This window comes from Leptonotus elevatus, chromosome 4 (genome assembly GCF_054856555.1).
Source record: "Leptonotus elevatus isolate MCC_2025b chromosome 4, RoL_Lele_1.0, whole genome shotgun sequence".
NCBI lineage: Eukaryota > Metazoa > Chordata > Actinopteri > Syngnathiformes > Syngnathidae > Leptonotus > Leptonotus elevatus.
Genome location: NC_141242.1, coordinates 27,206,910 through 27,232,761, shown reverse-complemented (window position 1 = coordinate 27,232,761; position 25,852 = coordinate 27,206,910). Strand labels below are relative to the sequence as shown.

The following is a 25,852-nucleotide window of genomic DNA, read 5'->3' as shown; positions in this document are numbered from 1 at the left end:
CCTTATGCAATATAAGTAGGTACACCTGAACAATCTCACGACAACCAATACAAGAGTTGTACTGTATCAAAATTTCCTCTTTTACAAAGATAATGCTCCATATTGATTGACACAGTTAGAGAACTATTCGTTCGCTGATCAAAAAATATTCTTCCCCTCACACGAAAATGTGGAGTTGTTGTGAAACAAGAAAATGCAATAAAAGAAGAAAATGTCGTTTGAGGTCGAGTGGTTGCATGCCCATGAAGAATTGAACGATAACATACATGGCCTTTCCCTCTCACCATCTCGGCTTCAATCTGATAAGCATGCTGAATATCCAATTTGGCTACTAGTGGAACACAATCGGAGTGCTTTCTTGCTTCCTCCCATGCTACTATTCAGACGAGAGCCGAGAGTGCTTTCACAATAAATTGGTAAGAAATCTCAAAGGAAGGTCAAATGACCATTTAATGTGGTCAACAAAGCTATTTAGTGAACTTTTTATCGCAGCGAATAAGTTTCCGACCCAACAGCAATATGGGAAAATCCACCATAGACTATGAAAGAGACCATTTGAACTAAACATTTTTTACACCCCTCCCACACACTTTAGATTGGGCCTGTGGTGTTCATAAGAATACAAGTATATGGTTAATCAAGAAAAACTGTATCAAAACGTATTTTTGTTACACTGGTTGTATTAAAGCAAGCTTATAGTAGCTCCCAGAATGTATTTGTTGAGTCGCCATGAAGGCTAGTGTTGGCAGCCATACAAAACCCATTTTATAAAATGATCACTTAAAATTCTGCAATATAGTGGCGGGGTTCAAACAGGTAGCTAAAAAATAGCGGAGGAATGTTTAATAGCAGATCTATGCTATAGTTAGCAGCAGGCTCTCCGGTGAGGATGCAATGAGTGGTTTATAATCTTCCACCAGATAATTACCCATTTTTTTGCAATGACTTTGAATGCAACAGCAGGTTCCTGCTCCCCAACAAATGCTGCTGCTTTGCCTCAAGGGACAGTCAGGCTACAAAGCATGTGTGCGAGAACAGGCTGAGTCGTCATTGTTGTGTGTGTGTGAGGGGGGGGGGGGGGGGGGGGTGCGCGTGTGCGTGCGTGCGTGCTTTTTGGGGTTGGAGCAGATGTGGTACAAAGGCTGGAGGCCTCTGATGTTCATTGCTGTGCGGTAATTTTTCATTTCACTTCTCATGCCATGGCGATTTTACAGGATAAATAATAAGGGGAAGTATACACTCAGCGGTTATGATACAGCTTTTATTCATTCTCTTTAAGAAATACATATTTTCTTTGGTTATTGCTGAATTATTTATTTTTAGACATTGTGCATGCGTCAATTTTGCTAAAGCCAAAGTCAATTTTTACTGTTGTAATAATGGATGTCTCAAATTTATGGGCAACTTTTGTTGACACAATATAAGGCAAGGCAAGTTTATTTGTATAGCACATTTCATACACAAGGCAACTCAATGTGCTTTGCACAATGAAAGACAACACCTACAAGCATCAACATACACAACAGTAAACAACATTCGGAAGCAAAGAAGAGAATACAAAAGTAGGTAACAAAATAGTACTAAAAGAACATACATTGACAATGTTAAAACATTAGACAGCAAACTTTAAAAACATTTAGCATAAGGACATTTTAAAAAATAATTAAAAGAAGAAAAAAAAAAAAAATATATATATATATATATATGCATACAGCTGTTGGCAGCTTATGCCATTTGTGTACAGCATAACAGCTAAATATATACAGCTTCACCATGTATACTTCGAACTCTATAAGGCTGCTTTCTACTCAGAGCTTCCTGTTTGAAACCTCAGTTTTGTGTCAGCAGTTTGCAACAGTGATGATATTCAATATTCAAGTTGGGAAACTATCTATCCATCCATGTAAAAAAAAATAAGAAGGCACATTTTTCACAGCACTGTATGGTATAAACAGAATGTGTCATGGTAGGTAGTAAAAAATCTAAATCGCAATTATGAGAAAAGATGATGTAGTGAATGGTGAACACTATATTAAAAAAGCCACACTTCAGCCATATGGTGAGTCAGCATTGCTCATGGCATCTTTCTTAGTAGTATATCTATAAATAAATCAATATTTTGCCATCAAAATAATTTTTTTCTGTCTTGTTTTTGTTATTATTATTATTTGTTTATATAAGTGTCACAATAGCAAACATTATTAGCGTTGAAGTCTCTGTTTTGCTTGACACCAAAAGCTTGTGTTCGCCGTTTTTTTAGTCAGCAATCTGTTTTTGGGTGAAACCTGCTGATCTTCTACTGCTGATTACTAAATACTGTAGTGGAAAAAAGCTAGAAACAAACTATAGTCTTTCTTTTGGTAGGTTCGGTGCTTATAATAGTCACAAAACACACATTTCTGTGGGTACGCCAAAAGGCTCTAAAACGGCTGGCAGTATGGGGAACGCTGCTTAAAAAATGGTTGGCAGTGAGTTATAGAACAGCAAGTTGTGCAAAACGTACTAATGTTGTTGGTGTGAGCTGTTGGACATGTGCATTGCAAAATTCAACAAAGATCAAATTTATTTCTCCTTATAGGTTATTCAGTGGAACGTCAGTGTGACGGACTAATTGAGGAAAACCTATTGTCTGTTACATTGAAGATTTTTTTAGGCTTAAAAACAACTAATGCAGTTCAATTTCATTTAGACTTTTTTCATAGTCTAAAAATGCCCAGCAGTACAAAATTATTGGAAATGGTTATTTAACAAAAACAAAAACAAAAACAAAAAAAGCTTAAAACTGTTTATAAAAAATAATGTAAAATTTAAATTGAGTTTTTTTTTAAAGGTTATCTAGCCGCATTCATGAGCCAAGTGCTTCTTACAATGTATTTTCACCTCCATTATGATTAGAAACCATAGATAAAGGCTTTACAAAAAACAGCTGTGTACTGTATCAAAAGTAGCATGTTCGAGAGACGTGTACACGACTAGTGCCCGAGTAAAACACAGCCATAGATATAAATAGAGTAAGAGAAACACATTTCCAGTCTGTCGATGGCAGAACAATACTGTGATCAAATGGGGCCAATTCTGGAATTAACAGACTCTAACTGCTACTTTAGAAATTGTGTTTTTGTTTTGAGTAGACTAGACATTTCTTGCCCGTTGAATTTGGGGGGCCCTTGGTTTCAGGTCTGTTAAATCAAGCTTCTACTGTAGTGCATTTTTAGTTCATCATGAAGTGTCAAACTTGTTAAGATACCCAATGGACCTTTCGTTGTTTCCTTTCGCTCTCCACTTCACCGTGTTTAACGTCTCACTTCTCTTTATCGTTGTTAAAGAGTGTTAGAGCATTTTGACACATGTGCAAAGTGACATAGCCGAGGGCGTTTTATCACCAAGCAGGTGCACATTTGTTTCTGTAATTGATTCCTTGTAGATAATGTGTTCCACAAGTAGAGTGAAACTGCAGGAAGTCGATGTTGAAGAAATTGCTTCCTGGTTATTTCACATTTGCTATTCATTTGTATTTATGATGCTCTTTTCACAACTTTAAAGAGTGGAATTGTCGAATTAACCGATTTGGAATTGTAGCGTTTGATTTTCAGGCTACTGATGTACTAGGATAACATTTGGTTAGTTAGCATAGCATAGCTTATTTAGATCATAGTTTTCACTGCTGCTGTCAATCACAGCCAGATAGTGCCCAACTCGCAAGCCCAAGCAAAGAGTTCCACAAAACTTAGTAGACAATTCTTAGTGCATGTGCTTAGTAGTATAATTTGGACAGTCTGGATAAAAGTGAAAATATTTTGCGTAGTTAGGACTTTGTTTCACACCTACCCTTACCTATATGGTCATGAGCTGTGGATTTTGACCGAAAAAATAAAATCCCGGATACAAAGCAGCCAAAATTAGTTTCCTCCGCAGGGTGCCTTGGGTTCTCCCTTAAAGATAGGGTGACAAGCTCAGTCATCCGGGAGGGACTCAGAGTCGAGCCGTTGCTACTCCACGTTGAGAGGAACCAGTTGAGGTGGCTCGGGCATCTGGTTTGGATGCTTCCTGGACACCTCCCTGGAGAAGTGTTCCGGGCATGTCCCACTGGCAGGAGGCCCCAGGGACGACCCAGGACACGCTGAAGAGACTATATTTCTCGGCTGGCCTCGGAACGCCTTGGGATTCCGCCGAAGGAGATAGATGAAGTGGCTGGGGAGAGGAAAGTCTGGGCTTCACACCCCCGCGACCCGACCCCAGATATGCGGTAGAAGATGGATGGATGGACTTTATTTTTATGTATTTTATTATTTATTTATTTTATTTTTGCTATTTATCTTATTAAATAATTGGTCAAGTGATTTATTGTGAGAAATGCAAATTAAAAATAAAGATAATTAAAAAAAAATATTTTTTTTATTAAAAAGCATGTCAAATTCATATTGCCACGAGAATAACAATGTCAGTATATTAAAATTAAATGGTGTGGGTTTATGGCATGAAATCATGATGTTGCGAACACATCTAACTAAGTTCAGAGATGATGTCATAATGTCATAATATTAAAGTTTCAATATCATGAGAAAACAATAATACGTTTTGAGATAATGTCATTGTTAGGAGAGTAGTCATAACGTTGTAACATACTGTAACGTCATGTTAAAAGATAAAACTGTAATATCACGAGAAAACATTTGCAAAGTTATAATGTTGCAGAAATAGGGTCAGATTTAATGAAAGTATTTATTTTATCAAATAATTGCTTTATTATAATGACCATTGTAGATAATAAAATTTCAAACTCATAATACTTTATTTTATAATTGTTATATTACCATTGAAATAAATAATTGTACATGCAGTTGAACTATTTTGGTTTCTCTCCACGTTAGATAACTTCTACGGAACACCCAAACCACCAGCAGAACCGTCCCCAGCAGCCCCTCCTCTTAATGTGAGTGAGGCCCTGCTGCCCGGAGCCCGGCCCAGCGCCCAGGGCAAGAGAAAGAGGAACCAGTCGGTCAGCAACATGGAGCAGCGCGCCAGCCTGGAGCCGCCCGAAGAGGAGGACGAGGAGAGCCCCGTCGTCAATGGCAACGGAGTAGCCATCACGCCAGGTACAAGATACCACAGCCCAGATAGGTTACTAAAAAAATAAAATAATAATAATAATAAAGTCTTCTTTTTTTTTGTTTTACACCTCCTACATGCTTTAAACACACATTTAAACCTATTAGCACACACTTAAGCTTATTAAAGCACCTTTTCCTAACTATTGCTTAGCGTTCTCACTCTGTCGGAGTCAAGAAAGAGATCATATAACATCACCTTACGGGAATGAAAGGATGACTTGCTCGCACATTTCTCCGATTAAGATGCAGAGTGTGCTTGCATCAAGCTCTCACAGTTTAGTTTACTGTAACACTGACACATAAAATACAATAAAATTAAACATTGTATATTTAAACACGAAAATCTCCAACCAAGCCATATAATTTTGACAGAAGTCCAACATCTTAAAGTTAACATATACAGGGAGTCCTCGAGCTACATCGCACGTGACCTACATTGTTTTGGTGCCCGTGCCTCGTCCGTAGCACCTTATTTTTCGTTGATTTCCCACAGTAATCATGCCATTTTTAAGTTAATTAAAGTTGTGTTGTTGTTACCTCTAGCAACAGACGTCCTTCAGCCGGTCGGCTCGCCATCAGGCACGTGACATTTCCGTGTTTAAGCTTGAATTAGCTCCGCCCCGCCGTCTGTCAGCAATGAATGTCTGTGCGAAAACTCAAAATATTGGTTCCGCCGTCTTCTGGGATGCACAAATATGTTTTTTTTAAATTACTGTACAAAGTATTTTGATGTAGATATCGACTTTAACGAGGAAATCCGAAATTCGGGTTACATCGCCAGCATAGGAATGGAACTCCGCCGTAACTTGAGGACTCCCTGTACATGTAAAACGCAATAGATAAGATAACAGAAATTAGAATATATTACCATAATTGAACCCAGACAGACAGAGCATATGACAGTACTCACAGACATATATCACTTATCTGTTCTTATTGTTGTTCTTCTTCTTAATTATGATACCAAAATATGTCTCCAAAGAACATGGTTATTATTATATATGCTACAGTATATTTTAACCATCAGAGACATTAAAAGTATTTGAATGGATGAACATATGCACAAGTACAAAGTAGTGTTACTTTTATCAGACATTTTTAAATTTAGTCTCAGTTTTAGTCCAGTTTCAATCCCGCTCAAGGAGTCAACTTCATTCCGTTTTTCTTTAGTCCATTTTTTTAGTCTAAGAAAATATAAATTTATTCATCTAGTTTTAGTCAACAAAATGTCAACGTTTTAGTCTAGTTTTACTCAGGACAATCATTTTTTAGCACATAATTTTGAGCATTTCGAATCTAAAACTTTTTCACATAAAATTTTCGCTCATCTTTTTGATGAAAAACAACTTCACACACAATTACAGTGGCTACTATGGCTCCATCTACGAGCTAGTGGGTTGTCGTATTTTTTAACATTTTTGTTGAGTTTTAGTCGACTCCAGTCTAGTTTCCGTCTGGTGAAAAAGGTGTGTTGAGTCAACGAAAATATTTTTGTTTAGTTTTCGTTAACGAAATTAACACTAGTACAGAGCAACAGAACAGGCTTAACCCGTCCAAGAACATGAAAAACAATGACCAACAGAGTGAGACAGGACGGAAAGGCCTGTCGGTACTTGCTCATCAGCGCCCCGAGATCTTACATTAAAAAGGGAAAGTATTTGTTTGATTTGATTTCTTATTTTACAGAGCTTACAGAATCATTTTTGCTTTTCAAATTTCATTTTAACTGCAGTCTTCTCATTTAAAACTATTGAGTTTGAAATGAACATTTTAATGGAGATTTTATAATGATAAAAATAACAAGTGTCAACATTAAGGGTGGCCCGATGGCCCGGGGCCAACACGTGACTATGTCAGGCCACTTGAAGTTCACCAATGGGGGTCCGAACGGGCTAGCACTTAAAACTTCTAAGGCCAATGTATTGTAATGTCTCTCCAGAATATTACCAGCAGACGTTAGTTGGTGAGCGCACCTTTATTTGAGACACACAAACGGCTACTGTGGGCTGTAGCCGACACTGAACAAAAGAAAGTATGTAATAGCGAGCTGAAGACAACTCTCTAATATCGGCTATCCCTCTCTCTATCCCAGAGTCCCTCGATGCATTCATAAATACTCAAAAACAAGAACGTCAAATGGAGCATGCACTAATAGGAACATAACACCACAACCGGTTCGTTACAGTTAGGGATGGATATTGAATATGGCACTTTTTGGGGGGAGATTGATTTGGGTCGGTACTACCTAGCACCAATTCACGTGAAATTAATTGGTGCCGTGTTTCGGTTCTGCAGTGCATCTTTCTAAGTTGTGACTGTGCGGGAGTAGAAGAGTTGGCATTTTTAACATGGCGCACTTGAACGCAGCAGTGTACGCACACCAGCCTTGCACTTCATAGCTTGCTTTGCTTAAGTGTGGTGGTCCACCACTTTTTTCTTAAATTTTTTAGGTCTAAATAAAGTCAGCCAAGTTATTGTATACTGTATAGTGTATATTATTCATGTTTGCCTCACAATGAATACATTTTACATTACAAACTGCTCCTAATTAATTTATGATCATTTTATTATTGTGCGTAATTACAAATGACAGCTTTTTCGTACGTCACCATTTCTAAAATGGCATGTTTCTAGAAGCAAAAATATATATATATAACTCAGCGTATACCCACTTTTCCAGGGACCACCACACCACTGAGTAAACGTAATACAGATCCCCTCAGTCCATGACAAAGGTACCATTTAGAAGATTTAAAAGATATTTTTTGAAGCTTGAAAAGTTCATAAGAATAAATTATTTTTGGAGCCCCAAACTGCCTTATGGGTTGTTGCTCAAGAGTGCAGAGGTGGAATTTCATATAAAAAACGAGCGGCTGCATTCCATTTTTATTCTCTCCTGATGGGATAAATAAGGAGTTTACTTTCCCTCTTCATTCCGTCTCGTGTCTGCCGCTTGTCTATAAATCTGGCCTGATGACGGCACCCAGATCGCTCGTTGCCAACATTAACACGCTCGACTCGGGTCGATGTGGCTTCGCCGGGTCCATAAACTTATATAGCACGAGCCTCAAAGGCATCTTGATGGCTGTTCTATTATCATTGTTCTGATGTCATTTGTGCCTCCACTGACCTTACCACTCAGCTTCTATGAATATGTCCATCTCTTCTTCTCCTCCTTCTCCTGACCTCCTCTTCCTCCTTCTTCTCCGTCTCCTCCTCGGTTGTTCTGGCTCGTTGCAGCATGTCATCGTGTTTAGCCTCCTCGTGTGTCGTGCTATTTTTGCTTCTACATCTGGCCTTTGACAGAAACAACCTCCAGTGATCCCTGTGCGGTGTTTTTTTTTTTTGCTCCCACAGCAGAGAAGCGAAACTCTCCGCATCAGTTAACAGTGATGCTGAAAGACTTGCATCCAATATGAGACAACCATTGATCAGAAGTTGTTTTTTTTTTTATTGTTTTGCCAGCCATGAACTATTGCATACTGTTAAAACGAAATAACCTGCATATTGTTGCAAACTGTACAGCAGGGATTGAGGTTACTTACTTGGCAATCTATGCATTTTATCAGATGACTATTGCATTAACATTGTAACTGCTAAAATTATTTTAAAATAACACTTCCCTGTTCTGGACAAATTACTTCGTTACATCCTTAAGTTAAAGATGAAGTTTTAACTTATGACCTTTCGTGTGACATCTAAAAAAAAAACAACAACAAACGAACAAAATTTAAGTTAATATCCAACACAATGTAAGAATGAACTAAGGATGGAAAATTAAGGTTGGCTTAAATATTTTTAAGCCAACACTTGGATAAGTGGGAAGTAAGAAAGTACAAGTACAGTGAAACCCCGTTTATTGAAGTGGTTTCATTCCAGATCCACCTGGTATGTGAAAATCTGATCTAGAGAAATCATTTTAAGAGAAAGTTATGTCTATGGTGGCCTGAAACGTGATTGCTGTGGCCACCAAAAACATCACATTACCTCTTCCACACACTTTAAACACATGTAAACATATTCAAACACGCTTGAACTTTTTCAGACACACTTTTTAAAGTATTTCTTAGCACCCGTGCTTACTCTCTCACTTTCATGAAATGGGAGATTGTCATGTTTACATCACTTTGAGGACATAAAAAGAAGACTAGCTGTGCTTGCTACAAACTGTTTATTTGAAGTTGACTGTAAAACTGACACATAAAAGAAGAGAATTAAACATTGTACATTTAAACATCAAAATCTTTGCCAAACCTTTTCATTATGAAAGTCCACTTGCTTAATGTGAACGTATAATGCGAAACGACATCTGGAAATATATATGTATGTTAAAATAAATATTAACTTTCAAAACAACTGCTATTTTTAACACACGGGGAGCAGCATCAATACTCACATTTATATGTTCTTTCTGCTCTGTGGGAACTATTACTGGAATTTAGTTGGAGGTGCCAAAATTAATTGATTAATCAACAAATAATCAATGTTCACATTAATGGACAACTATTTTAATAATCGAGTAATCAATTAGAGCCTTTGTTTTACTTAAAATTGTCCGTATCCTTTGATTTCAATCTCTCAACAGTAATTATTCTTTGAAGATTTCTATAGTCCTTCATGAAAAACAGACTGGTCATCTTTTAAAAAGATTGTTGAGTACAACATCAATGTGATATTGCTTAACATTTGTTTAGTTGCTTTTTTAGTCATTCAACAATACCAAATAAACAATAATAAGTGGTTAATAAACTAAATAATAATAAATAAATTGTTTTGGTCGAACTTAATTGCAAAATCAAATGTCATCATCGTATTAATCTGTTAATCAATGGCATGATCAATTATAATAATCAATTATAATAATATTCAATAGTGACAGCGCAGTCCTACTTGTTTTATTTGTACTTATTTACAGGAGTTGAATCAGTACTTGTACTTTTGCCACATTTTGCTGCATCACTTACGGTGAAATAAGCACAACTATTGCCCCAATCTTGGTCATGCCCCCCCCCCCCCCAAAGCCACCCATGTGATGTGTGTGACGAAAAAAGAGCTGGTGGCATCTATTGTCACTCTCTAAATCCTTTCCTTGTGTTTCTGACTCACTCAATGACCCTGAAAGGCTCCTCGTGTTCGCTGTCCTCAGAACCCTCTCGCCCTCGTTCCCTCTCCTCTCTCCCTCCTGGAGGTTCACAGCTCGCCAGCTTTGACTCATCATGCATGCCGTGTGTAGTGTATGCAGTGTGAGTCCAGGTCTGCACACATGCGTGTGTGTATGTGTATGCATGCACAGCCCCCGAAAAAAAGAGTCAGACTGGCATTTCCAAGTATTTGCAAGAAATAACTAAAATAGAGCGCACACAACTCGTTTCAAAAGCAAGTTTTCACTTCCTCCTTCTTGGAAGATGAGCTAAGATGAAAGGACCACACCATTTTGTTATTATTATGTAGCAAAGGGACCACTTTCATCCAGGATGACTTTTGGTGAGGGGTGGGGTACAATCTGAACTGGTCGCGACAATAAATCGCAAAACAAATTTAACTTAAATCACTCATACAATTTAAAATGTTTTCTAATGATAAGGGTTAGGGTTTGCATTTACAACCTAAAATATGTTCAGTGATGTTGTATTAATTTAATCCCAAAGGTCTATTCTCTTCATTTCATAGTGTTTTTCTAGGCTGCCTCCAGTATGTCTATGTGTATCTGAGATTCTCAGTCAGATTTCAGCATCTCTGTGTTGCCATGTCAATCTAATCTGCGCAGGGCCTTCAGAATCAATAGTGCCGTCTCATACTGTATCACCTAAACCAGGCGTGGGCAAACTCGGTCATCGAGTGCCGCAGCCCTGCAGGTTTTGGAGGTTTCCCTCTTTCAACACAAGCTGATTCCAATCAACAGGATCATTATCAGGCCCATGGGGAGCTTGCTGATGAGCTGATCATATATCAGCTGTGTTGGAGAAGGAAAACATCCAAAACCTGCAGGACTCCGGCCCTCGAGGACTGAGTTTGCCCACCCCCGGATAGCACTAAGACAGTTTCTTTAAGCACTCATATGCATAATCACATTTGTCCTCACAGGGCCAGTAGCTTCCACATTTTTCCATCCTCTGATTGGATAGTCAGAGCAAAACTTGGTACTGCCAACTTCAACTACAAAAGCTTGTCTATAGCAATCTATACACATTAACGCATTTAATAATCAGCATTTCTAAGCGACTGTGTTGTATATATTTAAAATTGTTCTGTTTTTGTCATATTATTAGATACTGTACATTTTGATCTGAAGTGCTCCAGATGATCAACATTACAGTTACATGCTGTTATATTGTTGTTGTTGTTTTGTTTTGAGTATTGATAATTGTGATGTGGTTTGAGTCGGGTTTTCCCCTGAAGGTCTAGGTTCTAGGAATAGATGAACACGGCTCTTTCATTTGACTTCTGGGCATCAATAGGAACATTTAAGCCTGATTTGTCCCAAAATGTAATGCAAGGGTTCTTCCTGTGCAGAGTCCAGTGAGCACGAGGACAAGAGCACGGACGCGTCCGGAGAGGTTGCCGTGGAAACCTGCAGCCAAGCGGCAGCCACGTGCGAGGCTCCCACCGAGGCAGAGGATGCACCCAAATCTCCAGACAAGTCCCCCAACAAAGTCCCGGATGTGGACGAGGAAGAGCTGGGTCCTCTGCCTGACAACTGGGAGATGGCGTACACGGAAAAAGGGGAGGTCTACTTCATCGAGTAAGACAAAAAACATGCATAGTTTTACAGTGATGGGCAACTTAAAGTGTTTGTGACATAGTGGCACAAATTTTAATATGTTGTTTAAACAATATACATGCCACAATGAATGGTTCCTCGAATCAATGCATATTAACTGAGTATTTAATGATTTTTTATTATACACCGAAAATTGTCCCAGCGGATCTATCGCCACGGCTAAACCCTATATGACATCATCAACCAATATTGTTTACCTGCTGGCTGTGCGTGTGCATGCGTTTTTCTCCTCCCGATTCTTCTCGTTTTAAAATTATTTAGCATTAGGCCATGTCGTTGACTAAGACTGGGAGGTTGTGGGTTCAATTCCGGCCGGCTCATACCAAAAACTATAAAAAATGGGACCCACTTTCCTCCCTGCTTGACACTCAGCATTAAGGGTTGGATTCCCAGCTCCTGCTGCTGCTCACCGCTCCCTCAGGGGATGGGTCAAAATGCGAAAGAATTTCACCCCACTTAGGTGGGTGTGACAATCAGTGGAAAAGAAAGAAAAAAAGAAGTCTGGACTAGTAGGGACCACCAAAATGGCCCCACAAGGATGGGTGGTGGACAGGTAGTCCCCACCATGATAGTAAAAACCTGGAATATGGTCCCCACCATTTAGCAAACACACACACACACACACGCACGCAAACACACCCCCACACACACACACACAGTATATTGAACACAATAGTGCAGTCAGATCAGATCCTCTCTTGCCTTCAGTGCAGAGGATTGGTGTAGAAATATACGAGTTTGGGGAGTTTCTCCTAAAAGTTCATGAGCTGGAAATTGTAAAACCGTGTCGAAATCCACCATAGCGTTCCACCAGGTTGCAAGGAAAGTGTAAAAAGCTGAATTCCCCAGCTGGGCCTTTCACTCAAGTCAGCGGAGGAGTAACATAAAAACATGCTGCGGGATAAAGTAGTCTAAGTGTCATACCTTCCGCCCGAGAAGCCTAGAATCCAGGTGGAAAGTGAGTCTCATTGAACTAGTGAGGAAGAAGTAAAGATATATAGAGCCAATGTAAGTTCCCCTCTGAGAAAAAGTGGTGGTAAAAAAATGAGCGTTTGACGCTGTCAAGCGTTTGTTGTACGAGGATGGGAAGATCCCTCATCATAACAGTTGTCATGACAACCAGGAGTTTGGACTGTGGATTGCCAGGATAAACAATGCTTCACTTTGAATAGATACTTTTAAAAATGTCAGCGTGGAAGAACCATCAATAGCATACACTCCATGACAACAAAATTCATCACACCTGAAAAAGCTAAGGCTGGATTTACACTGCAAGTGGCCAATTTAGATTTAAATGGGAAGTCAACACAAAGGTTTTCTGTATAATAATGTTCTATGCACCCCCACTAGTCTAAACACGAATTTCTGATTAATATTGCATTTGTGGAATGAGAATTAAGAAGCAAAATCCAGCAGTTTTTATCCATTTCAGTAGGCAGCCATTTTGCTACTTGCTGTCAGCGCAAAATGTCTACCAACTGAGATGAATAAAAACAGTGGGGGCGATACAACATGTGACATAAGGGTCCTCATGGGTCAAAAAATAGCATGCGGATTTTCATGAAGCTGAAGAAATTACACGAGCCGGATAGGAAGTCGAGCGTCGGCATCAAGGTAGATCCGGTATATTTCAAAATAAAACCGTTTGCAAACTAATTTTTTGGGGAGAGAAGCTAGCTAACTATATAGCATAACATGAGTCGGACATTTAAGAGAAAAAAAATAAGCTCATAATAAATTAAACATGACAAAATAACTCTTATTTAAACACAAAACGTACTTACTCATGATAGAAGAGCCATGGTAGAAGTCCCAGAAATAATGTCCAAAAGCATATCGATCATGTGACAACAGGCAAGTGTGGCTATTGTTTACCAATAGGACTCTATATACACAGTTGTTATCGCGTGAACTCAACTCTCCAATGTGAACCCCCGTGATCTTGTGGTCTGGCGGGTGCAGAATTCCAGGCACGGACAGCTCATGCAACGCACGCGGTGTGAAGTGCAGTCCGTGCGGCGGCCGTACAGAAAACGCACCGCGGCCGTTCCACAGTCAGTGTGAATTGGGTGTCATAGTTATGACAGTAACAAACAAATAAATCATATAGAGAACTTGTCGTTACAGTCGGGGTTTCTTTTAAGTCACATATATATGACATAGTACTTGAAGGACTTTCAGCCATTTTGGAATTTTAAAATAGTCATGTTAAAATGTAAATAAAAATAACAACAGCTGAACCTTAATTTGACATGGTTATTGACTCTTGTCCAAAACAAATTTTAGGCAAAAAAAAAAAATAAGCTGTGAAGTTTCACATTTTCTGGCAGCCATATTGGATTTTCAAGATGGCTTGTACTCCATTGTCACTACAACAAATACCAGAACAATTGTCACAACCAAAATCATAGGTTTAGACGCAAAGTTTGTGATTGTGTGTTACATAGAAATGTCATTATGTGGCATATTCACCATAGAGCAGGCTGTTTTGAAAATGTTGATGTAAAATGGAGTCGAGGGCCGGGAAAAATTGGCAAACTTTTTGTCTTATTTGAACCTCAACAGAGCCAATAAAAAAAACAATACAAACAATTTTGGCAACAGAAATTGCCAAAATGACATAATGCACCAGACTACTATATTTGAAGCAACTTCTTATACTGTACAAACAGTTTGTTAACTTCTACTTGAGTGCTGAGCATTTGTACTTTTGCCTCCTCTGCATTAGACTCATTGCCTTGGCAGAAGTTGGCGTTTTCTTCTTATTGTGTGGTTTATTGTGTAAGCTTCGCAGCACCGCCTAGCCTCTCTAATGAATAATTGATGCACGATAATATTTGCTAATCAGGCCCGCTCACTTGGATCCGGGTCGTTAGTGTTACTTTGATCTAATGATCTTCTCTCGCTCGTCGTCTTGTCGTGCAGTCACAACACCAAGACCACATCATGGCTGGATCCTCGCCTGGCCAAGAAGGCGAAGCCTCCGGAAGAATGCAAGGAGGATGGTGAGTGCCAAATTTTACAATCCTTCTATTTCTGCATCTGTGTGTATCAGAGTTGAGATGCCGGTTGTTTTGCGGGGAGTGTTTCATCTCACCACTTCCTGCTGTTTTCCTACCTGCTTGTCGATTTAACGCTGTGGTACAAAACTTTTGTTTATACAGGTGTGAGTCTCCCGGGCGTGCTCTAAAACTCAAGTGTGATTTGTTTCCTTTTGTAAACTTGACAAAGATGACAAGTTAAGCTTATGAAAGTGATATTTGTGGCAGTAGCTTCACACAAATGCATACACACACGCACGCACGCACTAATTATGAAACTGCGATGATGATGACGGTGTATGACGTTAAATGCAAAAAAAAAAGCACGTTTATCCCAATGATAAGTTTAGCCGTTTTTATTGTTGATGTGGTGTTTAAATAGGAAGGCTGTGGGATGGGAAGATCCCTCATCATAACAGTTGTCATGACAACCAGGAGTTTGGACTGTGGATTGCCAGGATAAACAATGCTTCACTTTGAATAGATACTTTTAAAAATGTCAGCGTGGAAGAACCATCAATAGCATACACTCCATGACAACAACATTCATCACACCTGAAAAAGCTAAGGCTGGATTTACACTGCAAGTGGCCAATTTGGATTTAAATGGGAAGTCAACACAAAGGTTTTCTGTATAATAATGTTCTATGCACCCCCACTAGTCTAAACACGAATTTCTGATTAATATTGCATTTGTGGAATGAGAATTAAGAAGCAAAATCCACCAGTTTTTATCCATTTCAGTAGGCAGCCATTTTGCTACTTGCTGCCAGCGCAAAATGTCTACCAACTGAGATGAATAAAAACAGTGGGGGCGATACAACATGTGACATAAGGGTCCTCATGGGTCAAAAAATAGTATGCGGATTTTCATGAAGCTGAAGAAATTACACGAGCCGGACAGGAAGTCGAGCGTCGGCATCAAGGTAGATCCGGTATGATAAGTTTAGCCGTTTTTATTGTTGATGTGGTGTTTAAATAGGAAGGCTGTGGGTAGTTTGTGACCTGAGGTCAATACGACTTACTTTCTAGTCGGATCTCCATGATTCACATAGGTCACATATTTTGGTTTCTAAACTGCATATTTCACCAAAAGATGTGTGACCAACAAGCCATCTTCCAGATGAGCTGCTGCTAGCCAAGTTGTAACTTGTCTGGTCATGCTTTAAACCAGGCTCCAGAGATTGTCTTGGGTTGGTGTCCTTCTGGATGCAGCTCGTGAAACAGGCCAGGCTCCACGCTGAGAAAGTTCTTGAAGCTCTTCACTAATATAATGTCTAAACATTTGTTACAACTCTGTGCATTTTGTGTGTTAATACTGTAGAGTGGAATAGTTGAGTTGAGAGTTGACCATTATCGTCATCCCAACGAAGTGGTGACTCAATCACACGCCCTAATGTGTGCCACTATTTGCCTTGTTTCCAAAACAAAAGCGTCTGTTCACACCCTGATGTAGAATATTAACTAAAAGCCTTAAGCACATTAGCAACCTTTGTGGCGCAATCCTGGTTGTTCTAGTTTGAGTTAAAGTTGGGGTGGGCGAAATGACGATATTAGATTGTTAGAAGAAATGCAGGGTACACGATCTGTCATTTCTGTGGAATCATCTGATCGCAACGTAAAGCATTTCAGCATAATTTGACCGTTGAGCTAATTTTGGGCCACTGACTGAAAAAACAGCCATGTAGCCTGCCCTGATTTCACACACCCACCCACCCGCTTGCGTTTTCCACTAAAGAACAAGTGTGAGGCATGGCGCTTGATGGCAGAGGAGCAAGTTTGTTCAGAAATTCATCGTCCATAATATTAGTGTTTTGGCTTCACGACAAAGATCAAGCGAAAATCATATGCAAAGTGTGCAAGGCGAGGATGAAGACAAGTTACAGCAACACTACGAAATTCCATCACCTGAAACGGCAGCATCCCGGACAGTACATTGAGAGCCAAGCTAATAATTAGCAGCGACAACAGCTCCTCTGCGCCTCCAAATAGCAGACTGGACAGAAGCGTTCACCAAACTCACGCCGTATGACATTGGATCCGCGTTACGAGCTGCCATATGGAATCAGAATCCTGCCAATACTCGAAATCTCGTAATAAGGGTTTGAATCTCCAAAAATATTTTTGAATGACTGAAAAATCTTTGTAAAAGCTTTAGAAAAAAAACGCTAAGAAAAGACAATTTTTTTAAAGTATGACTTTACAGTGTTTCACCCACAAATTTTCAGAGGTTCAAAACGAGTTTCAAAAAAGGCATTTTGACATTGTTCTCCCTGGGCATTGATTTGTTTCCAGTTTTTGAAATCTGTAAACTCTGAACATTTGGAAGCTTGATCAAGTGACACTATTTAAATAAGGAATAATCAGCACCATTAGGTATGAGAAAATATGACCCATTTATTCCAAAATTTGAGTTACCTAAATTCAACTGCAAATATAAGTATGTACTGCATTTTAATAAATCAATATCTCTCTCTCTCTCTCTCTCCCTCTCTCTCTCTCTCCCTCTCTCTCTCTCTCTCTCTCTCGACATGTTATCGTGAGTTTTCAAAGTTATAATTGCAGTGAATGCAGCGTCTGTCAGCTGGATGCAGTACGCCGCACAGTAATACGAACAGAAAAATAGTGCCCGGCGGTAATGGAGTCTGACTTTTTTTTTGTTTGCGATTTTGTGATGCAAATGTATCACTCTTTTGAACACATGTTATTTTTTAGAAGAAAAACGCTTTATTACCGTGACACCTGTAATGAATATTGCCTGTCACCCTCAATTTTTTTTTATTTGCCTTTTTAAACACTTCCCCCTGGGGAATGTGTGTGCAAGCCTCAACCCTGGATTTCATTTTACAACCCACAGGAAACACATACCTCAGCACCTACCGAGACCTGAAAGCCTGTTTAGCAAGCAAACTACCAATAAGACTGCTTATCAGTCCCCATACCACTTTTATGGTCTGGGCTATGCACAGGAATCAGCCATGTGTTTTTGGAAACAACGCCCCTTGGAAGTTATACGGTACAACAGTGCCCTCCAGCGCTCACTATCGGTATTATCCACATGAATCCTGCCGCTCCTAATTAATCTGAAGTCTACATAATTCGGGACATAAACGGACTCTATGTACTTGACTGACATCAAGTAACTTCTGTTGTTTAGCTTTGTAAACAACCTGTATGTCTATCTCAAATGAATGATATGTGTAACTTCTGCAGCCATCTAACTTTAGCTAATTAGTAAGCTTAGCTGATTCAATAACTTCATGATCGCGGTAATGTTTGAAATGTGTTCAGAATGATAAATGAAGCATCTGGCTTGTCAGTTCTGAAAAAAAATTATCAAGTCCTATCCCAAAAGCTTGGTCTCAGTTGACCAAGTCTGCTTCAAGCAGGCGGAAGTAATACTCCGACCCCCTGGGACACAGTTTAAAAGCCAGCGCGCGAAGGAATTTCCCTCTCTTTTTCGCTCCCCTCTTTTTCGCTCCCCTCTTCTTCGCTCCTCACCCGCTTCGCTCTTCTTGCCCCATGAACTTCTCCTGATCATCACTAGAAACGTGGTCGCCAAGCACGCATCACGCATGGATTTGCAACCACACTGAGCGTCCCAAAACAACTGTTCCTGCCGAGAGCCGACCCACCTACCTTCCGCTCTCTGAATCACACAGTGCCCCGCCGACACGGTTCCACGACGACTGTTAGGCACGAGCCGCTGCGCGCCAACGACCCATTTCTGCTCCAGCCGTGCGCCCGAGACGCCCTGCAGCACCCAAACTAACTGACTGCGGCCTCTCAACCGCACAAGCACATCACCACCAACCGGGATTTGTGCCAGCCAAGGACCTGCTGCGGCCTCCACGCTGTGCGCATGCCTCACCACCACCCGGAGACCTGCAGCGGCCTCTCAGTCGTGCGCCCATCACCATCAGCCAGAGACTCCAGTGCAGCATTCCAGCTGCGCGTGCGCCGAACGCCCAGTTCGCCTCCAACGGAGTTTTCTTCAACTGAGGATCGACGCTCGCCGAGTTCCTCTCTCCCCCGTGCACCTGAACCAGTCCGTAAGTGCGCCTTAATTGCAATCTGACCATATACTACTGGTGCACTTTAATTCAAATATAAAAGGATTGACAGGTTCCATCTCTATTCCCCATCTACCTTTTTCATCCCCCCTTTTTTTTTTTTAAATCTTAGTTAGTTAGGTTGCATGTTTTCTTTTTATCTTTGATTCTCATTTTTATTCCGTTTCATTAATAGGTTAGGCTGTGACTGATATATGTGTGTGTTTACTCAATAAATTTGTCTAGAAATTCAATATGTTCCGAATCATTTGTGTTTTCTGAGTGGATTAGTAATTCTCTTATTAAAGCAAAGAACTTCATGATTAACTAAAGTAGCAACTTCAGATTATGAATACTTGATAATAGGATTTTGATTGTTTATTTTGCTCCTATGAACAAGCAAAGTCAACGTGGTGCCCTCAGAGGTTGCTGAGGAAATGACAACTCCCCTCAGTACCGTCTAAATTTCTCGTTCGCCATTACGGCAAACCAAATAATCGCTACACACCAGTCAACTAGCTGACTTCTTTCGTCTCGACCAAAACCGGACCAGATCTCGCTGTCTGCGGTAAGTCAGTGCTGATTGCACACCACTGTAGGTGAGGATGCAATACAGATTCATGTCCAAAAAGCTGAACTATCCTTTTAATGACAGCGGACGATGGCCTGAGCTCCAGATGTCCAGTGGTTAAGCTAACAGCAATATATTTTGCCACATAAGCTGCTAAACACCTTCGAACCTCACCATGCATCCGCGGTATAGTTTTATCAACGATGGCGTGGCGGCTCGGCATAACGTAGTGAGTCTCGAGGTGATCAATTAAACGTTTAAAGCCGACATTACTAACGACTGACAGGGTCTGGTCATCAAGCACAATAAATTCAGCAATCAGCGAGGGAGCCGGAGAGTTGTTTATTCGCCTCGATGCTCTTCTCAAAATCCCAATGCTGTCGTTTGTGATACTTTTTCAAATGCTTAATGAGGTTTGTTGTATATAAACTTCTCCCTTTCTTTTCCACCACGGAGAACTTGTGCATGATAAATGTTGCACTCCGCTTTAACGTCTTTTTCCGTTTTCAATGAAAAATACTCCCACACTGCCAACATTCTCTCTTCCTCCGTTAGCTAAAAGCTAGTTAACGTGCATGCTTGTTTGATCCCGTGGGCTTTGCATGCTCGATGCAGACGCTTCTTCTTTTCCTTTTGGCTTTTCCCTTCAGGGGTCGCCACAGCGAATCAGCTGCCTCTATCTAATCCTGTCCTCTGCATCCTCTGCTCTCACACCAACTACCTTCATGTCCTCTTTAACTACATCCATAAACCTCCTCTTTGATCTTCCTCTTGACCTCCTGCCTGGCATTTGGAAACTCAGCATCCTTCTGCCAATATACTCACTATCTCTCCTCTGGACATGTCCAAACCATCTCAGTCTGGTCTCTCTGACTTTATCTCTAAAGCCTCCAACATGTGCTGTCCCTCTGATGTACTCATTCCTGATTCTATCCATCCTGGTCACTCCCAAAGAGAACCTCAGCATCTTCATCTCTGCCTCCTGTCTGTAACTCAGTGGCATGGTCTGCAGACCAAACAACATCGCTGGTCTCACCACACTTTTATAAACATTTCCTTTCATTTTAGCTGAAACTCTATCACACATCACACCTGACCCTTTTCTCCACTCATTTCAGCCTGCCTGCACACGCTTCTTCACTTATTTTCCACACTCAGTGATCTCCTTCAGATTACACCGTCTACACAAGATGCAGTCTACCTGTGTACTCCTACCTCCAGTCTTGTAGGTCACCCTATGTTCCTGCCTCTTCTGGAAGAAAGTATTCGCAACAGCCATTTCCATTCTTTTTGCAAAGTCAACCACCATCTGACCTTCTGCGTTCCTCTCCTGGATAACCATCACCTCCTCATCACCTCTGTTTCCTGCACCAACATGTCCATTGAAGTCTGCACCAATGACAACTCTCTCACTTCTAGGGATGCTCTGCATCATTTCCTCAAGGTCCAACCAAAAGTTCTCCTCCTCCAGCTAATATCCTACCTGTGGCGCATACACTAACAACACTAACAACTAACAACATTGATCATCACACCTTCGATTCCTAGCTTCAGGCTCATCACCAGGACGTTCCTAACAAACTTTTCCTTCACAATAATTCCTACTTCATTTGTCTTCTACACCATGATAGAACAACTTGAACCCTGCTCCTAAACTTCTAGCTTTGCTCCCTTTCCACATCAATCCTATGTGCACATAACAAGTCCGCTTTTGGCAGACTTGCATGCCGACACCGTCAGTCATTGGCCACAAAGTGTTAAGGCCTAGATACACCAATCCGACGTCGGGAGTCGGACAGCGTTGGGCCGACGGCATGCGTCGTCTGATCAGTGTATAAATTACTGTCGTGAAGTCGGGTTGAGTTGGAATACATCGGGGGAGCGTTTCCAGCATATTCGACATGTTGAATCGGCGTCGGGCGTCGGGGGCATTTGATCACTGTGATTAACTGTTAGCTAGCGAATCAGCGCACGGGGCAAGAAGAGCAAGTGACAACGCGGATAAACAGTACTCAACTCAACTTTATGGTTTTTCAGGACAGCACACGTGAATATTTAAGTCCCCCATGAAGAGGATATGATCATATTTGATTTGCAAAGTTGTTTAAAAAGTCCTGATTGTATTTTGGAGGTCCGTAAATGACACAGCACAGCACAGTGACAGTTTGGCCGACTTCAAAGAAGGTGGCTTCAAAGCTGTGATCGATGTGGTAAATAAACATCGTTTAGACTTGAATTTGTTTTTTTGTTTTTTAAATAGTCGCCGTTCCTCCACCTCGGCCCGACGTCCCTGGAGCGTCCAATTAAGCACAGCCAGGCGGTAGTAATGCAATCATAGCGGCACCGTGTCCAAAACGCGGAGGGCAGCACAGCCGAAGCTTTTCGGGTGAACCGACGATCGGTAGCAGCCAGGAGTCGACAGGGTCCAGGATACGCCACAACGGAGTACATCCATGCGTTCGGGAACGAGAAGGGGACGAAGCTTGTTCCAGCGCCCGTTTTTGCTTCACCAGCTGGCCGCCGCGTTTACGCTGCTATCAACACCGATATGAGTTGTTTACGTTTTTATATCCCGCGCCTGTAAAGAGGTTGCGGTTGCCTTTAGGAATAATGACTCCCGCCGCCGATGGTACGAAGGGAAATTAATTCTCGCGCATGCGCTGAAGGTACGTAATAGTCGGTGCGGTGTGTATTTACATAATATATAATAATTTTTCTACGCAACGTGCCACAGGGGGCAGGCGTTGGTCACATTAGGCCGACGTCGGATTGGTGTATCTAGGCTTTTAGACCCACCCAGCTCAGCAAACAGAAAATATGATTGGACTGACACACACCACGACCACCACCACGTGCCTTCAAGTTTGTTAGTTACGAGTATTTGCAGACTTTTGGTAGTGTTCTTCCATGGTCCTGTGAGCGGCGCTGTTGTGTAATTGAATGGGACTATGAGTTACAGTTTCAAAATAACAATGGAAAACATTTTCAGACTTTCAACATTAAAGTTATGTTTTAAAAATGATCACCATTTACAGGTTTTAACACGGGAAACAAATAATTGCACAGGGAGAACAATGCCAAAAAGCCTTTTTGAAACTCAGCTTGTGACCGTTTTAAACCTGTGAAAATTTGTGGGTGAAACACTGCAAAGTCATACTTTAAAATGTGTCTTTTCTTAGCATTTTTTATTATTATTTTAAAGCTTTTTCAGAGATTTTTCAGTCATTTTAAAATATTTTGGGGGATTAAAAAAAAAAAATTCAGTCAAACAAAAATGTTTTGGGAGATTCAAACCCTCATTATGAGGTTTCGAGTATTGGCAGGATTCTGATTCCATACCTCCAAGTCGTACGTCCCCCCCCCCCCCCCCAACTATCACCATTCCTTGCATGTATGCAAATTGTGGTGCAAAAAATACAAAAAATACAAAATGGGCACAACCAGTTGAGGGTGTACCCCGCCTACTGCCCGAAGCCAGCTGGGATAGGCTCCAGCGCCCCCCGCAACCCTTGTGAGGAAAAGCGGTTAAGAAAATGGATGGATGGATGGATAGACAAAATGGGCATTTTTTTGTTTGTTTGTTTTTTTACAAGCGACCTGTAGCGTTTGTAAAATGATCAGGTCAAGCGGCGAACTAACACGTAATGCCAATTTGCAAAGTTACCCATCCATGCCAGAGTCTGCGTTGCATTTAAGGCCCCTTCAGACCATCGAAAACTACATAACCCGCGATGAACTTTATTTATAAAAGATGCTTTTTACTTTTCTACCATCAGCAGTTTGTTTTAACTTTGTGGTTACAGTACATGCTCCTCTCTACTCTCTCTCTTTTTTTTTTAAACATGACTTTATACCAGCCAAGTTCTGTGCACTTTAAGACATTCACTGTTTTGAATACAGTGCACTACTTGAAAACAGAACTCTGACTTTTGTTATTGTTTTGCTGCTTTATAATTAATATTTTTCTTTACCAAAGGTATTTTTTATTAGAGTGTTCATTTTCACAAACGAATAAGTGTAGCCTTACGAGCCTAGTATTTATTCAATACTACTCTAATTTAATATCTATTTCATATTAATCAAAATAAATCGTGATAAAATCGAAATTGTGATTTTATAATTAAAAAATCGTGATATTCAATTTTTGCAAGATCGCCCACCCCTAAGTTAATTAAAGCACGGCAAGAAGACGTTATCAAAGAAGTGGGTCCTCCTCCAAACCAGGCCCAGTTGGTCAATGCAGAAATCTCCATAGCAACAACTCCGAGGTGTAGTGGCCTGCTTCAGATTTTGTCCCAGTCAGTTTATGCAAAATATGTACAGCAGCATCCAATTTGGTCATTGATACCTAACTTTCTCTCTAAGCTGGGAGCAAAAAAGAGAGAAGGGGCACAGGCCAATCAATGTAATTCAGCCAAAAGCAAGAAAAATAATGTAAAAATAAGTCTTAAAACGAGATTTAAATGTTTCTGCAGAGTAGGGCTGCCACAAACGATTATTTTGCTAGTCGACTAATCACCAACAATAGTTGCGATTAGTCGACTAATCGGAACATATCATCGCTGTTCTGTGAAAAACATTTATGTCCATTTTTGTTAGTTTTTTACGTTTTGGGGATGTCTGCAATCAGTTTAATCTCATAAACGTAAAAATTAAAAAAATTACAAAGTTGGACATAAGTGTTTTTCACAGGACAGCGACAATATGTAAATAGCAGCATATTGCACCAAAAAGAGGCTGTTCGTTTTAAAAACATCATTAGTTTACATTTTTAATTCTATAAAAGTTTGTACAAATTAGTAATGAAGTTAAATTAAGATTATAGTACATTGAATTTTGATTAGATTTTGCAGCTTTTACCATAATTTCTGACATGTTTATAAATTGATTGTGATACTGTGGCTTTAGATTTTTATTTATTTTTGCTGTAAATATTTATTATTTTAAAATTGAACAAAAAAAACTATATTTCACTTCTTGGGGACTAAGCCTTTTTAATGTAGGTCTAGAAGGTAGTGAAATCAGATGAGTAAAATTTGGAAAATATCCATCCATCCATCCATCCAACTATTGATCTACACAAACAAAATGTGGTATGCACCTGAAATGAAAAAATAAAAATAAAAAAATCCTTAAACATTAGGAGGAACTTTTTTAAGCAGTGCTGCATATTATAACTATTTTGTGCTTTATTGTAATGTGTTGCCGTTGAGGGCTTGTGGCAAAGCTGTCAAGTTTTGATGAGTCTTGCTATGTCCGAGTTCATAAACGCAACACTGTGCATGGCCGCGACTCGTGAGTCAAAAGAGAGAAAAAGACCTCCGTGAGGGAGCACCTTCGATGTCAACGCGTTCGGTGGAAAACTGTTTTGGTTATTAATAAACGCGAGTTCGCTGACTTAAAGCTCCATGTCGCAAGATACAGAGTTTTTGCAGATTTGCGACCCCTGTGACGAAAACCGGAATGGAAGCCAGCGACGTACACTCGCCCAGAGTGCCGAGATGTTAGTGGTAGTTGTATTGTGCATTGCTGACCATAAATAGTCCCTATCGCATTTTCGTGATGAGGTCTTACCTTTTTAGAAAGAAGAAAGCAATCTGTGGGTCCCGTTTCATCACTCCAATATTAACGTTGCTCCAATATTGATCCACGTTCTCCTGTGACGTTTGTGCGACTTCAGTTTTGCCCTTTTTGTCACACTAGACAGTGTTAATCCTTTCCTGTTCGGTATTCTGACCGTGATCGGGGGACGCAGAGGAGATTTTTACCTCGGTCAGAGTCACCTCAGTGGACAACTCCCGTTGCATGTCGCCAAACTTTCGGCCCGATGGTCTAACAAAAGGAGCAACTAGGAGACACAGGGTCGCACTGCAGTATTGGTTTATTATTATTTTGACACACTTTTATATTTGCTGTGCCACACGCTTTTGCCATGGACTTGTAGAAACACTCTGATAGAAAACGTTCTCTGTTTTCTTGCGTGTTGAAATAAAACTCAAAGTTGAGATCAAGTGAAGGGGCTTTCTTGCAAGAGATTTTATTTAGACATTTCTAAAGTCATTTAGGACCCTTACTGAATCAGAAGTGGTCTCCAAATGTGCCCTCCTTCTGGGCTCATCCCAACTTATACAAAACAGTGTTTACAGAAAATAGTCTCCCCCTCCTGTCTCGTGTCCTTGTGGGAAGAGTGAAATACAAAAACAGATAATAAATCTTCAGCTCGTATCTTAGTCCACTCCAGATGTAGGAAAATAATTGGTCCCGGCACTTCCTGGACCGGATAATTTATGGACAGA

At 40.3% G+C, this 25,852-nt stretch overlaps 1 protein-coding gene across 7 annotated transcripts in view; it reads left to right on the top strand.

The window, feature by feature from the left end:
• The window catches only part of LOC147176438 (membrane-associated guanylate kinase, WW and PDZ domain-containing protein 2-like), a 324,669-nt gene that overhangs the window by 197,771 nt on the left and 101,046 nt on the right, over positions 1 to 25,852 (top strand). For 6 of the 7 annotated variants that reach the window (XM_086072679.1, XM_086072680.1, XM_086072678.1 and 3 more), the window contains exons 4-6: positions 4,872 to 5,096; positions 11,625 to 11,853; positions 14,818 to 14,897. In XM_086072679.1, coding sequence (XP_085928805.1) covers positions 4,872 to 5,096; positions 11,625 to 11,853; positions 14,818 to 14,897 — 534 coding nt within the window. Of the gene's footprint in view, positions 1 to 4,871; positions 5,097 to 11,624; positions 11,854 to 14,817; positions 14,898 to 25,852 lie in introns of those variants that run through there. The other variant, XM_086072683.1, reaches the window with a different exon arrangement.